The 20,632-nt window shown below is 35.3% G+C and overlaps 1 protein-coding gene across 22 annotated transcripts in view; it reads right to left on the reverse strand.

Moving 5' to 3' along the window:
* Nucleotides 1–20,632, reverse strand: part of DTNB (dystrobrevin beta) — a 366,632-nt gene that overhangs the window by 20,406 nt on the left and 325,594 nt on the right. For all 22 annotated transcript variants that reach the window (XM_074300084.1, XM_074300076.1, XM_074300075.1 and 19 more), the window contains one exon: nucleotides 988–1,147. In XM_074300084.1, coding sequence (XP_074156185.1) covers nucleotides 988–1,147 — 160 coding nt within the window. The remainder of the gene's footprint in view (nucleotides 1–987; nucleotides 1,148–20,632) is intronic.

Here is a 20,632-nt window from a genome sequence, read left to right on the forward strand (position 1 = left end):
AGAGCAGATGGCGATGCCAGTGTGGGCACGGAGAGGACATATCCAAGTTGATGAGTCACTTCTGCAAGGTCCCAAGACATAGCCACAGAGATGCTGGCAACATCAATGCCCTCTGCTTCCAGCCCCGGAAGGTGGGTGCTCTGAAGCCTGAGGCTGCATCTCAGGATGCAGCACAGCAGTTACTGGATGCAGTTTACCAGATACCCATACGTCCTAACTTCGGTCCATATGCTCCTTGCAAACAAATAGCAGACTCCTGCCACCTCTGTTCTTTGGTGCTAATTATATCAGAGGGGGTCCAGGACTCGGTCTTGGATGAGACAAGTATTTTTCCATCTTTGATTGGACTTTATTTATTACCAGTGTTCCTTCCAAGTTCTCAAAGGATCACCATCCAATCAATCCAGAAACTTGCTGTTGCTATTATTCTGCAACTAAAATCCAGTTAGTTCCCCAGGAGAACTAGAATATGCCAAATCTTATGCTACCTTCAGCAGGTCTATGCAAGATATGGAATAGAGATGATGTATGTTAAGTCCCAGACCCAGCTATTCTTTCTTTGGTCTGTTTTAAGCCTTCCCATGGTAAGACATCACTTTGATGGACTTCTACCATATGCCCTCCCTAGGAAGGAAGCAGAGCCCAAATGATAAGAAGCATGTCTCCCCTAGTAAGAAAGGAGTTGTCCGGACTCAAAGCTTTTGAATGGTACTCGGTCCAAGTCTATGAGGTCTCTCCTACATGTATGTCCGATCCTATTTATATTTAAGCCCATCTGCAGGGAACATACTCTGGACCAGTTCTTTGGGTTAATTTATTTATAGTCTTACATGAAGATTTCATTATTTAAAGCTCAGACTGAAAAAAAGAACTGGAGAAATCTCCGGAGTGTTTCTGTACATAGTTTTGCAATCCCCCCCTCCCCTTTTTTTTGTTTTGTTTTGTTTTTGTTTTGTTTTTGTTTTGTTTTCTACTATTGAAACTTACCTTGTGCGAAGGCTTCCTGGATATCTCCCCCAACTCCACTCAGTGAGTCCTGTGGTCCATGAGTAGGAGTAGAGCCAGCAGATGTTGAACGGACAGGCATGGGCATTGAGCGGCCACTTCCATGAGTTGGAGATGTGTGTGGGGATCCCGTAGCCTGAGCCTAGGAGAAGTGAAGATAGGAAATAGGTTACTTCTAGTATCAGAGTCTGTTATCTCAGTTTTTCTACCTATCTGGAGTTACTGCCTGAGGCAGCAGATGTTTACATTGTAGAAATACAAGCCTTATCACCCCCCTGAGGGGCTGGAGAAAGGCAGACAAAGGTAAAAGGAAAAGGGAAGAAAGAGATGAAGCAAGGATAAAAATGAACTAGGGGGAAAGGTGGGAATAGCCCAGAATGGGGATTCAGAGGTAGCACTCCAAGACTAGGCGGAGACTTCAGGTAGACAAGGAAAGGGATATAAGGTATAATAGGAATGGTGCAAGTCATCACAAAACAGATGATGTTGCTGAGAATCTATGGACCAGGGATTCAGCTGCATCACAGAAAGCAGAGCTCAGCATGTCTGTCCTGGAAACCACAACTGTAATGAGTCTCGATGAAACCAGGAAAGTAGGACATAAGTGAAAACTAGCACTGCTAAGTAGATATTGACTCGTGATTCGAAGGGCCCTCAGGAAGTTTGGGAGAAGGTTTGGTGCAATGAGGATGACATAAAGAAATAAGGTCAAAAACAAATAATCCCCAACCCCTACTCTACTCCTGTGACCACTCCCTAGAGCCAGGTCTGAGGAGAGAAAGAAATGCAGAACTTGTAGTACTGGCAGGGATCTTCTAAGGAAATACAACTGGGAAAAACTAAGTCATGAGGAAAGGTTATGATTTGATCATGTCAAAAAGACAAACACAGAAGGATCCTGTCTTGAATAGGTTATATCTATGACCCTAACCTGACATCACATTAATCATCATCAGAGCTTCAACCTGCAAATGGTTCTGGGCTAGTACCCAAACTAAACATATGATTTTTTACAGCAAACAGAATCAAAATTTTTAAGAGTTGAGGGTAGAGGGCCTTTAGAGGTTATTTAATCAAATTGTTTTATTCTAGGAATTCCTGCTATAAAATCTCTTAAAGTAACTAGGAACTTGTTACTTTACCAGATACTCAATCCCTTTATGGGAAACAAGAATGAACAAATGAAAAAGCATTTATTAAAGGCTTATTTTGTGACAAATCCTGAGGATAGGAAAAGCAAGAAAGGTTTTGCAAAGGTGAATGTTGAAAATTATCTCTGCATATATTTGGAAAAATAAAATACTATTTTAAAAAGAAAAGGAAAGTTCCTACTCTCAACAAGCTAACATTCTCATAATTGGGTGAAACAATACATAAAAGAAAATTCAGATGTAAGGTATATAAGAGAATTCTAAAAGTCTAACAGACTTAGCTTTGGGGCATGAGGCAAGGCCCAAGGATTCTAGATTACTTCCCTTTGGTCAGATAATAGTGCTGTGCTGGTGGTGTAGGAGGTATAGAGGCAGAGTGAATGGCAAAGCCAATAGGAATTAAGGAAGTAGTGTCAGGTCTGGTCCTCTTCCATCTCATCAAAATGCAGAATTGACACTCATCTCATTCAAGCCATGTGAGCAGTCACACAATCTGAATAGGTGAATAGGTTCTGACCAGCGTAGGAGAGAGACAAGATAAGGGAAGGAAGGAAGGGTGCCCTTAATGGTGGCAGTCTTCCCACCACTTGGAAGCCCTAAATGGGTTCTAGGCTACTCAGGGCTGGGGTACAGGGTTCCCCTTATTCAGCCCCAAACATCCATCCATTCCTTTTATTTCTGTCTTTTGGAGCAACTTCTTTGGTCTAATAGTTTTTAGATATGACATACCAGTGAAAGACCGCCATACCTATTCTCATTGCCCATTGGGAAAATAAAATCCATGTAACTCACTAGAATCAATGAGAAAAATGATGCTGCTTCTTTTAAGATGCAGAGATCATAATCTTTATTGTTATAATGAGAAACAAAGGGGAAATTGTAGCTCTGCAAGCTTCAAACATGGCAACAGCATGCATCATGCAGAGTCTGATGCTTTAGGCTCGGTTTTGACATTCACATACAGCTTCTCATCAGCAGGAGAGTAGAGCTGGAGATGCTACTTATAGATCATTTGTTTTTAATCTAGAATATATAGAACTAACTTTATGAAGTCTGGTAGCCCCCGGCCACAATTTATTGTTTTTCATGCTGAACTAGCCCCATTTTTCCCTCTGACTATCCATGTGTTTTGTTTATTTGTTCTTTTACTAATTCACTTATTCATTTACTTGAATGGATCTGTGACAAATCTGCCACAGCAGGTCCATCACCAGGCTGGAGGCCTTCCCTCCATTTCTTCAAAATTTCCAGAGTGCCAATGAAATACTGTGGTTGTCCACCTGCCAACTTTTCATTCTCTCCAAGTTATTGATCTATTTTCTTTTTCTTTCACGTAGTTTCTTGATAATATCCCTTAACTTTGTCTTTTTCAAAGTTTCTCATTAGTTATATATTTCAGCCTGCAGTTTCACTGTGACTCCACTGCTCTCTGTTTAATGCCATACAGCAATGCCAGTAGAATGTTAGTATTAAAAAGATAGGCTTTTATTATCTTTGAAACTTTGGGTCAGTAATAAGTTAGGCAATTTTCTGAAGGCAGTTCAGTTTGTTCCTCGCTTCTGGGCTCAACATGTCCATCTGTGTTGTTTCCTCCCAAAATACATATTGATGGACAAATTCTATAGGATATTCTCAAAATGCATTTTGAACTCTGAGTAATGGCCTTTTAAAAAATCTGCTTGTAGAATATAATATACTGATCAAATTCCTTTGAAGTATTTGAGACAGTGGCTAGAAAACTGGAATTGGAATCAAGAAGATTGTTTTTCTGAATTTAAATCTGACCTCAGATACTTTTTAGCTGTGTGAGTCTGGGCAAGTTAATGCTTGCCTCAGTTTCCTCATCTGTAAAATAGTCTTGGGAAGGAAATGGCAAACCAGTCCATATCTTTGCCAAGAAAACTCCCAATGCAGTCATGAAGAATCAGGCATGATTGAATAACAATAGCAAAGATCTCTTTTAGAAAGTTCTATAATGTTTTATGCAATTAGTGCCACTTCCTCTGAAAATAAAGCACTGGGTGGATCTCACAATCCAAAATGCTTTTTTGATAAGGATGATGTGCTAGTTCTCCTCCATCATCACGGTGAATCCTTTTGATGAATACACATTTTTTTTTATGCCTCACCTTTATTCCTTATTAGAGGAATGTTAAATATCTTCCAGGAATTTTAAATGACTTTGACATGGGGGAGGGGAAAAAATGAAAGAAATCCTATTGTAAAAGTGCCTGGAAAGCAGCACTTTGTTTTTACTGAATTAAATGTCTGAACCCACCCCCCATCCCCACCCCTTTGATAATTAAAAACATTAAGTACCTTGGGAGTGGGTACAAACTACAAAAGTGTGAGGTGCATGTGATGAAGAGGTAGTAATTTACAACTCCCACTTACTGGAAGTCCTTTTCTCTCTTCATGAAGTCCTCATGAAATAGCCTTGAGGAACAGTTCTCTACTGGGCTCCAAAGACTGGTACCTTTGTACAGTCTGTCACAAGCACTTTTCTCCACCATAAAGTATCATGTTCATAAAAAGCGGTCTTTCTTCAACTAACTATTATTCTTGGTTGAATGTATTGTATTCTACTTGTCTAATTACTCTATTCCCAGCAGGATGCATTATGTGCTACCTACTCAATCTTTCTATTGACATGGTTCATGGGAAGTGGGGAGGAAAAAGTCAGAAAATTTTTCGTCTTCCTCTCCCTCTTTAAGAGTTGAGATTTGGTTCTAATTCTTGAACAAGTATTCTCCCCCCCCCCCCTTTAATAATAGCTTTTTATTTTCAAAATATATGCAAAGCTAGTTTTCAGCATTCACCCATGCAAAACCTTGTGCTCTAAATTTTTCTCCTTCACTTTCTCCCACCCCTCCCCTAGATGGCAAACAATCCAATATATGTTAAACATGTGCAATTCTTCCATGCATATTTCCACAATCATTATGCTGCACAAGAAAGATCAGATCAAAAAGGAAAAAAAAATGAGAAAGAAAAAAAAGCAAGCAAATAACAACAACAGAAAATGAAAATACTATTTTTGTAATCCAGATTCAGTCCCCATAGTCTTCTCTCTGGATGCCTCTCCATCACAAGTCTATTGGAATTGGTCTGAATCACCTTATTGTTAAAAAGAGCCATGTACAGAATTGATCATCACATAATCTTGTTGTTGCCATATACGATGTTCTCTTGGTTCTACTCACTTCATTTAGCATCAGTTCATACAAGTCTCTCCAGGTTTTTCTGAAACCATCCTGCTGGTTGTTTCTTACAGAACAATAATATTCCATAACATTCTTTTACCATAACTTATTTAGCCATTTTCCAGCTGATGGGCATCCACTCAGTTGCCAGTTCCTTGTCCCTTTCCCTTTTTTATGATCTCTTTGGATTAAGACCCAGTAGAGACACTATTGGATCAAAGGGTATGTGCATAGTTTGATAGCCCTTTAGGCATAGTTCCAAATTGCTCTCCAAAATGATTGGATCAGTTCATAACTCCACCAATTATGTATTACTGTCCCCAATTTTCCCCTTCAACATTTACAGTTATCTTTTCCTGTCATCTCAGACAATCTGAGACATATGGAGTGGTACTTCAATATTGTCTTAATTTGCATTTCTCTTATCAATAGATTTAGAACTTTTTAAAAAAAATATGACTATATTTAATTTTTTCATCTGAAAATTGTCTATTGAACAAGTATTCTTTAGCTTGGAACTCAACTGCCAACTCCAAACTGGCTTGATAGTTTTTTTCTTTTCTTTCTTTCTTTTTTTTTTTTTTTTTTAAATGTAGTCTGAGATCTTTTCTGATTTACATGAACCAATGAAGTTTCCTATGTTTTCTACGTCGAGTCATCTGTTTTTCATGCCATGGTCAAACTTTTCAAATTAAGTACTAATTCACAACTAAATTTATGCTTCTCATTGATATTTAGTTAATCAAGGTATGTGGGTCTGTTACTTGGATTGGAGGGAGTAAAATTCCACTCTTCTATCCTTATTGAATATGTCTCTAAAACAATTAGATGACCTTCATAAAGATTGCATAAAGATTTAGGAGTAGAATATAGGTCAGTAGTTCTTGAGATTATCTTGTAGTTATTTTTTCTGAAATTTTCCTGATATTAATATAATTTTTTCCTGATATTAAATATACTTTTTCCCCATGCCTTTGCTGTTTTTTGCTCCTTTACATATCTTATATGTTGTTCCTTTAACACTCTCACAATTGTGTTACCTCCAGAATTAACAAATTAAGATGGCTGACAGTATTTATTTAATCAAATGAACTGAATACCCACTATGTTCAATACCGAATACAATACAGACATAGGAAACATAGTTTATATGTATAAAACAATATTTTGCCTCAAGGAGTTTACATTCTAGCTGGACAGAAAAAATTATTCAAATATTTTTTGATACAGGTCAATACAGGATAAATGCTGAAAAAAATATAAATAAGGAACTCTAAGAGAAAAAAATGAACACTTGAATTCTCTCTTACAGAATTTATTGTTTAATACAACTAACTTGACAACTGTTCTTTATAATTTGGTCTCATCTGCCTTTCCAGTCTTATATCTTATTCCCCATTTCCCTCCTCTGCTCTGTGATCTAGCAACAATGTTTTCCTTGCTATTCCTTGAACAAAACACTCCATTTTTTACTGGCTGTCCCCCAAACACAGAATACTTTCTTTCCTCTCCCCTGCCTCCTGATTTCCTTCAAGTCCCAGCTAAAACTCCACCTTAACCAGGAAGCCTTTCTCTATCTCCCTCTATGATTACCTGTATTTTCTCCTATATATAGCCTGCTTGTACATATTTATATGTTTTCCCCCATTAGATGAAGAGCTCTTTAAGAGCTGAAACTCTTTGGCCTTTCTTTGTATTCTGAGAGCTTAGCACAATATCTGGTACATTAATAGATGGTCACTAATTGGGAGCTCTCTTCTAGGATTATACATTATTGCATATAGTAGGACATTAATAAATATCAGTCAGCTATGCTGGCTCCCCCAAAGAGTAGGCACTTTTTAAAAAAAAAAAATTTTATATTTTCTTTCCCTCTCTCAGAGAAAGTAAAGCACTATCACACAGCAAACATTTAATGAGTATATACTGATTTCATCTGGCAACCCTGAAAATCTTGCTAGGGGTGGGTCTCTAGAGACCCAAGAGATGTTTGGGGAAAAAAACAAAAAACAAAAAAATTTTTAAAGTAGGTCTCAATAACTGAAGTGTAAATGTTTCATGAAAATAGTTGTAGACATGAGACTAGAGTGACAGAGGTACAGCTGCATACAGCTAAGCTTGAGTTAATTGCACATGGAACCAAAACAAATTACTTTACCTTTAGTTTGAGAACAATCAGATCATATCCAGTAAGCTTGCTAAAGAATACTAATTTTTCATAGGAAAATAAAGACTAAATGGGGATTATTATCAAAACCTTATGATATGAACTTTATTGCTAGTTGTGGAAGTCAAAGTTGAGAAAAACTGGATGAATTCTTCCCTTTTGTCTCTCATCTCCTAGCAGGGTAGACTTCACACATACCTGGCTATATTCCTTTCAGAATCAAGTGATTTTGTAAGTGCTAATATTTTTTAAAAGGCTATTATATATGGAAATGCTTTACATGATTGCACATGTATAACCTATATCAGATTGCTTATCACTAAAAGGAGGGTTCAGGGGAGGAAGACATGGATAGAATCTGAAATTTGAAACTTAAAAAAAACCAAGGAACATTAAAAATTGTTTTTATATGTAATTGGGGAAAAATAAAATATTATTAAAAAAGCTATTCATAGGTCCTATACTCATCAAAGCTATCACAATATACAATTCTAGTGAATGTTACAATAATAGAGATGAAAGATAGTTCAGTAAATGAAAATATGTCAAAGACTTTAGGAACACTAATTCATAACTTGAGAGGTGGGGGTCTGAGAAACAACTTCTGGAATGCAGGTTAGAACTAATCCAGTGACAGGCTAGTCTATCAAGCAAAAAATTCTCATTTTCCAGTCTTCTCACCCTGGATAAAGCTCTGCTTTGTGGCCCTCTCTTCTGATTTGTGAGTCCCTGACTTGGATCACCATTTCGTGAAATACACAGGCCACTTTTCCAATTCCTAAGTTTAATTATAAAGTCTATATACATGGCTTGCAGATTTATATACTTTCATTTCTAATATCCCTCCTTAGAGTAAAGATGGAACTTGGTATCCTATAAGCAACTCAAATTTAAACTATCCTTTAAAATTAAAATTATTTATTTTTAATACAAAAAAGCCAAATATTAAACATTTTTCTTTTTTAAGACATAATTTTTATTGAATATTTGTAAGACTCACTTTTGTATTATGACAAATATTTTACCATAAAAAATCAGCTTTTTTAAAAAAAAAGTACATTTCCCTGGATTTATCATTTCAACATTTTTTTCAATGAATAAAAATGTATTTTTCTTCTTCTACTACTTCCTTCCTCCAAAACAAAACAAAACAAAGCTGAGATTCTTTTTTTTAGTAAAATAAAACCAAACAAATCTGTTCACTGATCATATTCAAAAATATGTCCCATCAACCTTATCTGTCCTCTAGAATTGTACTTGGTTACTTGGTATTCCTAAGACTTCCAAAGTTATTTATCTTAGTGAGCAAATGACAAACCATTATTCCAGAGGACTCATCATAAAACATATTACACCTTCAGATACAGAAGTGATAAAATCAGAGGGGAGACTAAAATATCTATTTTTTTTTTTTTATAACGTGGCTAATGTAGGGATTTGTTCTGCTTGATTATTTCAGTAATGGATTTTTTCTTGCTTTTTCAGTGGGGTTAAAGAGAGAGTTGGGAGGATAGTAAATTTAGAGGTGAGAATGAAATGAAACTGAATTTAAAAATTCCTTATTCAAAAGAAGAAAGTTATTTGTCTCTACAATGTTTTTTGTTTTTGTTTTGTTTTGTTTTGTTTTGTTTGTTTGTTTGTTTTTTTAAATCCTCAATTCATTATAAGTTGTCTTGCCCTCTTCTGAACTTCCCTATTTAATTAATACTGAGGGCCCTCAGTCACCCATGTTGGCAGCTTTGGAATCTTCCTTGACATTTTACTTATATTCACCCCTAATATCCAAATTGCAACCAAATCTTCCTATATCTACCTTCATAACATCTACTCACACAACTTCACCTTAGTTCAGTCTATCACTTTTCGCTTGGATTATTACAATAATACAGCTCCTGTTTATCTCTACTCCAATCCATCATCCATACAGCTGCCAAAGTGATTTTCCCCAAGTTTTCTTAAAGAATAAGTCTGACCATGTCACACACAGCGTCAAACTCAATATATTCTAGTCACTTCCTATTACCACTAAGATCAAATACGAAATCTTCTGTTTAGGCATTTAAGGCTTTTAACAACCTAACCCCTTCTTATTTTTCCTGTCTTCTCATACTTCACTTTTTTCCAAGCTTTTTAAGACACTGACCTACTTCCCACTCCTTACATACAACACTCCATTCTCATATCTCTTTGCCTTTATATTGGTTGTCCCAATGTTTGAAGTGGTTTAACTTGGTTTTAAAAGAATTCTACTCTTCTACTCAGTGCTACATTTTTCAAGAATCCTTTCTTGTTCCTTCAGTTACTTGAACAAATATTACCCTCTAAGGTCACTTTCTTTTTACTCCATATGTATCTTGTACACACCTATTTATTTACCTGTTCTCTCCTCCACTAGAATGTAAGTTCTCTAAAGGCAGGGGCTATTTTTGCCTTTCTTTGTATTCCTAGTATTTAGCACACAGCATAGAGTAAGCATTTAATGAGTGCTTGTTTATTTAATCAATTGATATCAAAAGCAGATTTCTTTATGTCTCCTTCAAAATCTAGCCCCCTCTTCTACATTTCTACTTTTTCTATCTAGGGTAGCAGCATCTTTCTAATCACCTAGGTTCATAACCTCAGCGTCACTTTTCACTTCTCATTTTTACTCACCCTAAATATTCAGTTTTCAGATCCTGTTATTCTTACTTCTACAACATCTTCTAGGAAACAATAATCATCTCTCCCTAGACTATAGCCAGAACTTCTTTATTCTCTCCTTGTCTCTCCCCATTTCAAATCCATTCTCTACATTGATGCTATAGTGCTTTCCCTAAAGTTCAGATCTATTCAACATGTTCTAATGGTTCTCTAATACTATTAAAGCTGCTGCTGCTACTACTATTACTAAGAGCTAACATTTATATTGTGCTTTAAGGTTTGCAAAGTGCTTATGTGGTTATTATCTTATATTATTATCATTATCTTCTTTGGTCTATTATCATTCCCATTTTATAGACGAAGAAATCAAAGCTTAGAGAGAATAAAATGATTTGACCATGATTCTATAGATAGTGTCAGTAGCATTTAGACACAGGTCTCTTCCAACTCTGAATTTTATTTGCCATTTATTTATTTTTCTTTCTATTTATCTACTTGTGTTGTGGAATATATGGAGTATGTATTTATCTGTTATTTTTATTGTGCCAAATTGCTTTTATTTAATCAACTTTGAAGTCCTGACAGTTTGATTAATTTATAATTTTGGCAATATCCTCTGAACTGGTCTCCTTGCTTTCTGTGTCTTGCCTTCCTGATCTATTCTCTAGATAACTATGCCAGATTAAATTTCCTAATTCATAGATGTTATCTGTAATGTAACTCTACTATTCAAAAACTGATTAAACAATGAACAATGACTTTCCATTTATAGCCAAAATCTGGCATTCATGACTTATCTCAATACTTCCCTTCACATAATTTATACTCTGGTTAGACCATACTATTCACTTGTTCTCTCAATGTCCCTTACTTTATGTTTATACCATTGCTTATCCTCTCCTGTCTTCTCCTCTGGAATTGTTCTCCCTTTTCTATTTGTCAAAATTATATTAGTACTACAAGGCCTAGTTCAAATACCACCATAACTATGAAATCTTCCTGATCACTTTAGTTAGAAGTACTCTCTCTTCTACTGTTAGTGTTCTCATGTAGTTTCATATATACATTTTACCCATTTACCAGGTTCCATTTTGTTTTAGTTACTTAAATACATATTTTTCCATACTCCAAGCCTCTTGATGGTAGGTATCAAAATTGCCTTCTTATTTTCTTTAACACCCAACAAAACACTTTTCACATAGATGGTACTTAGTAATGTTTTAGCTGTTGAAATCACTTCATCTAGGAAAGTTTTAATTATTATTATTATATTTGTTTTAATTACCAACTGAAGAATTCCTAGAACCATGAGCCAGAGGATCATTGAACTCTTTTTGTTCTAACCTATACTTCCCATAAATGAGATCATGACTTAAACCTCTCTCAGCAGAATTCAGTTAGCCTATAGTGGAAAAAAAAAAAAGATCTGTCGAAACATTCCCCAAAAGACCCACTGACATCATAACCAGGTACTCTTAACTAATTAATCAATTACTCAAATGCCCATTATGTGTAAGAAATTGGGCTAGATTTTTGCCAATATGTTGCTGCTCTGATATAAATCAGATTTAAATTTCCTATTAAAACTACAAGTGCACTCACACACACATCTAAAATGGAGTTAGATAACTATGTCATATCCAAGGTTTCTTCAAATTCTAAAATTTTATAACATGATACCAAGATCATTAATGTTATTTTTTCATATAAACATAGTTCATTTGCATTACAGATTTGTCATACAAATACTTGAGGAAATATCACATATGTCTGCATGAATCTTTAGTTTCCTTTCCCTCATACTGATCTTTCTAAATAGTTTGGGATGAGTGGATTTGATTTCTGCTTGGTCAGATCAGAAATGCATCTCTTTTTTTTCCTTAAAACACATCCTGGCTTTGAGGTAAGTTACAGTGGCATAAAGTATCATTCAAAATGTTACACATATTATCCATTATATAATGTAGATGAATATAGATATATAGTTCCATCTATCTATACATCTCCAGTCAAGAGAGTATGACAGGTCACTGCCCATAAATCTATAGTTTACAATATCAGCAGGCAATACAGGAAACAGATCACAAAAAGTTTTGTTAAGAAATGCATATGATAAATATGCTGGTTATCTTGCTTGTGAAGATTTAACTTTTCTCTCCAGCAACTGTAGGGACTTAAGAATCAGGCACAAACTTTCAAAGCATTTGCTAGGAAAGTGAACTGGTGGGATGGTTCCTTAGAAACTTCTCCTTGGCATTGCTCTTTGTTATTAATAAAAACTACAGAAAAAAAAGACTGTTGCATGTTTAAAATAGTTTTGTACCTCCAGATCTAGCTGTCTAAGAGAGGGGTGATTAGGTGTTTGAGGTGGGGGGAGGTAGGACAACACAGAACTTTATATCATCACATGATATCTTTTAAATCTTCCTCAATTCAAGTGTAGTGTAATGGTTTTATAATAGAGCTTGTTATTACATAGATTTAGACTAAGGGCCCCATTATATCCCTCAAAACATAACTGTATACTAAAAGTCTAATATACCATAGCTATACCTACAATATGTTTCCCAACACATAAATCATAATGTACTTTCATTGAAATAGAAAATTCCATTGTCTATTGAACAATAGACGAGAGATTTGGGAAGTTAAGAGATTGCAAGAACAACCCAATTCAATACATATATTTAACAGAAGAAAAAAAAATTGAAAAAAAGGGCAGAAAAACAATGTCAGGGCTGAGACTAAAATCTAGATCTCCTTATTATCTTACATGTCTGGAAGGACCTAAGATAGATAGTATAGCTTCAGCTGCTGGTACAGAGCAAATAAAAAATTTTAATAGGCCTTTTGTTGAAATAGATGTATTCTATGAATGACATTTCTCTGATATGATATACTTATTAGTGTAATAACTATCAAAAAAGAAAGTGAACTTGTCTAGCATGATAAAACAAAACTCATAGCAATATTTTGAGTTTGATTATAATTGACTCATAGCAATACAGTTTCTCTTTTATAAATGCTGAGAAACCAATAACTCCTTTAATATATACATTCTAGAATCTTTCTAGGAATTCAAGTCAAGATCACTAGACTACTCTGGAGAATTTATGTTTTTGAAAACTGAGATGTGCTCAACTCTGGTCTTGCAGCATCTTTCCTAATTTCCATTATTTTTTAAATATCACCTTCAGCAGACTCAACATTTACCTAGTCAAATTTTTCTGATACTCTTGATTTTGTTGAAAAGAACTAGGTATTGATCTCTATATTGAATCCTAACTTATCTTAGGTTTTTTTCCTTTCCAATCTGAAAATTGTTTCCTTACTACAAAAAACACAAAAACAAAGCATAAATTCATTAATTCTGTTGCTTTTTTTTGTCATACATCAACACTAAGTTTGATACAATCATTCCTTTTTCTGATATTCCTCTAGCTTCCACATCACCTAATTCATATTTGACATTCATCTCAAGCTTCAGCTCTTTCTAGGCTTTAGAGTTCCTGGAATATTGTTAAAAGATCATGCTATTAAGTCACTCTGTTTTCATCTTAATAAGTGTTTGATTCCATATCTGTTTTTTACAATATATTTTTAGATGTATTTTGCTTTCACATCACTTAGATTTTTCTCTGAATACTTCCTCCAATCCTCTCCCATAAGAGGGATAGCCCTTTTAATAAAGAATAAAAAATATGGAGGAAAGAAAAAAGTTTCACAAAACTAATGACAAAACAAATGAACATCTGATGTCATATAAGCATTTCATACTAATGCTTCTCCAACTCCAAAAAGAAAGAGGTGAGGGGGCTATTTCTTTTATCTGTTCTATAGGAACCCAAAGTTGGTCAATTAAAGTCTGCAGAGTTCAGTTTTGATTGTGGTGGTATACTCATTTATATTGTTGTAATCATCATGTATTCTGTTTTTCTAATTATATTTACTTCACTCTATATCAAATCACACAAATCTTTTCATGTTTTCCTTTATTGATTATATTCATTTTTTTTCTTTTGGTGCAATGATTTTCCACTATATTCTGCAATTTGTTGGCCATTTCTCAATTGATAGGTCTCTACTTTGTTTCCAGTTCTTTGATATAATAAAAAACATTTCTATAAGTATTTTGCTATATATATAAGGGCCTTCATTTTTGTCAATGGTCTCCTTGGGCTATCTGGCTAATAGTGAAACCTTTGGGTCAGAGGATATGACTAGTTTAGTTTAGTTTAGTTTTATGTTTTTTTTTTGTTTGTTTGTTTGTTTGTTTTTTACAGAATTCAAAATTGATTTCTAGAATAAGACTAAGTCATAGCTCCAGCAATAGTTCCTCCCCCATGGAGTATTCCCATCTTTTGTTATTTTTGCCAGGTATGAGATAAAATCTCAGCATTATTTTGATTTCTATTTCTCTTATTTTTGTGATTTGAAGCATTCTTTCATATAACTGTTAATAGTTGGCAATTCTTTTGAAAACCACTGTTCATATTCTTTGGCCATTTATTTATTGGGGAATGACTTTTGGTCTTATACATTTCTGTTAACTGTTGATCGTAAACCCCAAAATTTACCAGATCATCTCCCATTTTTCCCAGCAGTTCTTATAAAATAGTAGGATTTATCAAGTACTGGTTTTATATATATATATATATATATATATGTGTGTGTGTGTGTGTGTGTGTGTGTGTGTTCATATATATGTGTATATATATATATATATAATGTGAGCATTAATTGATGAATTTCCTATATATCTACAATAACTCTTTTATACAGTTCCTTTCTAACTTATAGTAGCATTTGTTGTGACATCAGAATTTTGTTCTGTTCTGAAAAGTATCCCATCAATTTCCCTTTTGAAATTTTAGATCATGAGATCTTTCTTTTCTTTCAATTCTTTAAATTGGATTTACAAAAACCTGTATTACTCCAGCTTTTCCCTTTTTGATATATCATGAACTCTAAGACATTGGTTTAAAGTTTTTGTCATTTCTGTTTTAGCAGTCATATCCTCCTTCATTAGGTAATATCAAATCTAAGTACAGTAGCATCCCCTATATACCACCTCTATTGAAATTATCTTACAACAACAGAAGTTTTTAGAAACTATCTGATCTTATTTCCAGTATTTAAAGATGAAGAAAATGAGGCCAAGAGAAGAAAAGTTATAAAATATTCTTAAATGGACCTGAACTTCTAATTTGCCACATTGATTGGGGCAAAATTAAGAAAAAAATAGGCCACACCAAATTGGCAAATATGACAAAAGATGAGATTTTTCTGTACTGGAGGAGTTGAGAAAGACAAGATCCATTAAAAACTTGGCTGTGGAAGGATATATCTTAGTCAAAGGAGCCACTGAAGTTAACTTAGTAGAGGAATAACATGGTCAGATATATGTTTAAAATGCAAAAACTATAATTTTTGCCCAATTATCCAGGATGCATATCCAAAATGTGGGCTGGGAATGCTTGAGTCACATGGCAAAATTACTTCCATGGAAATTAATAAATGGATATTTATTTGGTGCTTTGTTACATGCAAAACATTGACCCATATGTCTACATTTCCAATAGTATATATATTTTTATGAATGTATTCCTACATATATATCAAAGACTTTCTTGACAAGAGTATTAATAAGAAATAGGTCATCTTTTGCAAATGACATTTCACATGAGAGCACATTTTTACGATTATCCAAAAGAATTAAAATGCAGAGAAAAAAGATCCCACTATGTTCATTGTTTGCTGACTATTAAAAATTATTTGTTTGAACAAAATGCAACTTTAAAGTCTCCCCTAACAAGGTGACTACATGCAAACATAAAAATTAGAGAAGATGACTTGAGCATTATATGGAAAGAGTAGGGGGCATATAGCAGGTACCATGATGTCATGACAAGGTAAGGAAGTCCCCATGACATTAAATAGACACCTTGTGAGAAGTTTATAGAAGCATATGAACAAGAGGGGCATAGGTTGGACAGGTATGAATGGGTTGCTATCTGAAATATCTATGTCACTGAGATCATAGATCTATTTGAGTATGTGCAAAGCAATATATTGTCCAATGGAGTTGTGAAGGCAAGAACAAAAGAATTCTTGTCCAAAAGGACCTTAGTCTACTGGGGGAATATTACACTTACACAGATAATCCAATATAAAGACTACACAAACAATACAAAATAATTTCAGAATAGCAAAAGAGCTAACAAGTGTTATGTGAGGAGACTAAAAAAGCTTTGTGTAGGAGGTGGTTCACAAGGTTTACCTGGAAGGAAAGAGAAAGTCTAAGATATAGATAAGAAAAGAGGATGCTTTCCAGGGATGCCTAATAATTAGCTTCCCTGAGTTGGAAGAAGGAATAATATGTACAGCAGATATCAAGTAAGCTAATTTGCTTAGAATATGAAATGCTTGAAGGTGGGTAATGTAAAACAATTCTGTCTCAGTAGGGACAGATTGTGCATGGCATTAAATACTAAATAGATAATTTTGCATTTTTCTAGGAGGTAATAGGGAGATACTGAAGATTCTTGATCAGAGAGTCTAATTTAGGCTTTAGGTAAACTACTTTGGCAGCTGGATAGAAGAAGGGATTTGAAGAGGGGAAGAAGAAGCGGGAAGATCAATTCAATTCCACAAATGTTAAAGTACTTAATAAGTTCAAGGTACTGGGGATACACCACATATACCAACATGTGAAGAAGTAGTCAATTATGGTATTTAAAGGAAACTGACAATTGGCAAGACAGGCGACTAGCTGCCTTGAGAACAGGGTACTCTCTTTGGTAGGTAAATGATGTGGCATCCCAGTTCTTGGCTATAGCTAAACTTCTACGCTATCTCATTATTGAGTGTGTGCACATTTTGTATCCTCAGAACAGATTAGTGAGGCTTGGGATCAGTCTCCTAGAAGCCCATGGAAAAAGCCTAACTTTGAGAGCTAATACCTTCTGTGGAGCATTAATAAAAAAAAATCCTCTAAAACTCTGAGCAAGGCTGTTATCATGGTAACAGAATGAAAGAGACACTTCAGCCTACATTTCTGTCTCCCTGACTCATGGATACCCGCCAGGTAGCAGATGGTTTGTGTGGACAATTACCTTCATTCTGCTGCAGTGTGTTTAAATTAAACAAACTCTGGCCTCTTTGCTGCTGATTTTCAGAGTCACTGTTTAGAGAGGAGGAAAATGGCTGGGAGAAAGGTATAGTCTGAAATTTGAATGAGGACATAACAAACATAGAGAGGTGAGATTCAGAAATGGAATGGATTTTATTAGTTTTTTTCCCCGAGGAAATGAAAAACAAAATAAAACAAAACAAAAATTCCACATAGTATTTTGAGCTGGGGCTAGCAGTGACTCTGTTAGGAAAATATAGCTGCCTAATCAAACACTGGAGTAGAGAGGGGTGACAAGATGATTAGACGCTATATTATCTGTCATGCTACAAGGTTTGCCTATAATTGTTTGACATGAAAGGATTTAAGGATACAGGAAATAGGAGGGGGAACCAAAAAGCTCAGGAGGAAAGGCATGTATGTAGATTATGTATAGAAATGGGAGTGGAGGGAGTGAGGGGACACCCAGATGGCAGTGAAAGAGCGAAGTTAGCCACAACCCTCTCTGGCAGCCCCATGCATTTCACACATTGGAATAAATTAGAAACAGTCAAACTGGTAAAGAATGTGGCTGGAAGCCTGTCCCTCCCTAGAAGAGGCCCTGCATGAAAGCTTGAGTGCAGAGCAGTCTCTTAAAAGATCAGCTTGGCTCCTCATCACCTGAAAGAAGAGTGGTGGGAACTTTCAGAATGATTATTTATTGAGTGTGTAGCAGCACAAATTAACCCTGTCAGAGAACTGCATCCACCCAAAGGAGGCAATGATGAACTTTAACAGGGAAAGTCAATCAGTAGTCATTAAGCATTTATTAAGTCTCTATTGTGTGCCACACATAATATGTACACATATAATATATATATGTATGTTTATAAAATGTATGTATATACACATATTTACAGTATATACTAGGGAATAATTCAGAGGGAGAAAGTAAGAATAAGAAAGTATGGGAAAGGCTTCTTGCAAGAAGGTAGAATTTTAACTGAGACTGGAAGGAAGCAGGGAAGACAAGAAGCAGAGATGAAGTGGGAGAGAATTCCAGGCACAGAAACAGACAGGGATGATGCTGGGAGTTGGGAGATGGAATATATGAGGAAAAGCAAGAAGACCCTTGTTACCAGGTCAAAGAATATGAGAAGGGAAATAAGACTAAAAATGTAAGAAAGGGTGAGGTTATTAAGGGCTTAAAAACTCAAACAGGATTTAAAATTTGGTCCTACAGGTACAGGATTTACTGTGTGGGGGTGACATGGTCAGATTTATGCTTAAGGAAGATCAATCTGACAGTTGAGTAGAATATCTACTAAAATGGGCACAGACATGAGGAAGGGAGACCAGCCACTGGGATACTTTAATAATCTAGGCATGAGAAGATGAAGATTGGCACCAAAGTGTTGGAAATGTAAGAGGAGAGAAGGGGGTGTATGTGGGAGATATTAGAATGGTCCATAATAATTCCCAGCCCAAGTCTTTCTGGCTCATGGTTTAGCTTTTGGCTTTTAGGAATTATTTTCTGTTCTAGTCAGAAGGTTTTTTTTTCTCCTCTTAAATTGGCTTTTTTTTTTTTTTTTTTTGAATTGTAAATCAGGCTATCGTCTCTCTCATTTCTTACCTAACCCCTACCCAATGAATTGGTGTTGTCTTGGACAAACTGAGGCCTTAATTGAGAAAGACCAAGGTCATCTACTGTCCTCCCCCTCCGGGTCTTTTCACTTGACTTCAATGACACTGGAGGAGATCCTGAAGCTGACAACTTTACACAGCTTTGCTTCACTTAAATCCAATTCATGAATAAGTCAAGACATCACTCTTATGCTATCTTTAGTTCTCTTTGAGAAAGAGAGTCCATACAAGAACATAACAAGACTCCATACAGAGAAATTAGAACAGGACTTAACAACTTTATCTGTTGCTGGGAGTGGTCTTCTTTCTCAGAGGTAAGATTTTACATTTGATGACCTAAGAAGGGATTGTCCTACTGTCCCATTCCTGACATCAGACTCTCCTTGGCTTTACTCTGAGTGTACACATAGGGACTTCTTACATATAGCCTCTCTCCCCTTTCTTAACTGTAGTGGGAGAGTAACAGAGGGCAGTAACAGTCAATCATGAGGCTTGCCTCCAACACAACCATATTTATTCTTCATTGTAATCAACCAGTACTTCCCTACTCCATCCCCACTACAGCTCTGCAAGCTCCTAACTTTCCTTCATCTATACTCTCTTTGGCCCCTCAGGAAACATATCCAAACCCCCATCTTAATACTGATGATAGCAGCTGCACAGATGACATTGTGAAAATTCCCTTTTCTTCAGCATGCCCATCCCATTTCCTCAAGTTCACCTTGTGAACACAGAAATTGCTCCTTCCACAACAGGCAAAAACCTCAATCCTTTTTTTTTTTTTTTTTAAGGTGGCATGGAATGAGTCATGGGATGATCAGAAATGAATAATTTGTAATCTGCATTTCAGATTTCATTACATCATCTTTCTCCTGTCTCTGTTCCTGTTTTGGTCTAGAATACTACTATTCTACCAGTCACCAATGTTTACAAATTTGGGGTCATCCTCAACTCACTTTTATTCACCCCATATATTCAAATAGATGTCAACTCTAGTAAAATTTCTATTGCCACATTTATGTCTCATATCCACCCTTCCGTATTAAATATAATGGTCTCCTAATACTCTTCCTGAATCAAGTCTCTCCTCATTTTAGTCAATCATGCACACAGTTGCCAAGTGGCTTTCCCAAAGTGAAGACCTAGCCATGAAGGTATCACTCCCCTATTAAACAAAATTCAGTGGCTCCCTTATTGCCTTTAGGCTAAAATACAAATCTCTTTGTTAGGCATGGAGAATCTTGTTAATCATACTCCAATCTACTTCTCTATTCTTATTATACATTACTCCCCTTCTACTACCCAGTCCAGGTAAGCTGATCTTTTTCTCGTCTTCATTCTTATACAAAAACACCACTGAACTATTGAAACATGAGTAGGAAATTAAGAAATGATATTATCCATTAAATAGGACTCGATATAGAAAGAGGAATAGATTTATATTAAAAACTTTCTAGTGATTTGAAGTCATATGTAATTTGGTTTTGTTTTCTGGTTTTCTGCTGGGAATGATGAATATTTATATGGAAAGAAATATGACTCCTGTTGAAAAGTTATGTTCAGACCTACTTGACTATCATTCTCTCTATCTTTTATTGTAAAAAGTATCTTTAAAAAGGTAAATTTGTTTATTTCATCTGTTTCACTAATCTTTAAAAATTTCAATTCTTGGGTATATTTTGAAAGGCATATAACATGTATGCTCAATTAT

This window comes from Sminthopsis crassicaudata, chromosome 3 (genome assembly GCF_048593235.1).
Source record: "Sminthopsis crassicaudata isolate SCR6 chromosome 3, ASM4859323v1, whole genome shotgun sequence".
Classification (NCBI taxonomy): domain Eukaryota; kingdom Metazoa; phylum Chordata; class Mammalia; order Dasyuromorphia; family Dasyuridae; genus Sminthopsis; species Sminthopsis crassicaudata.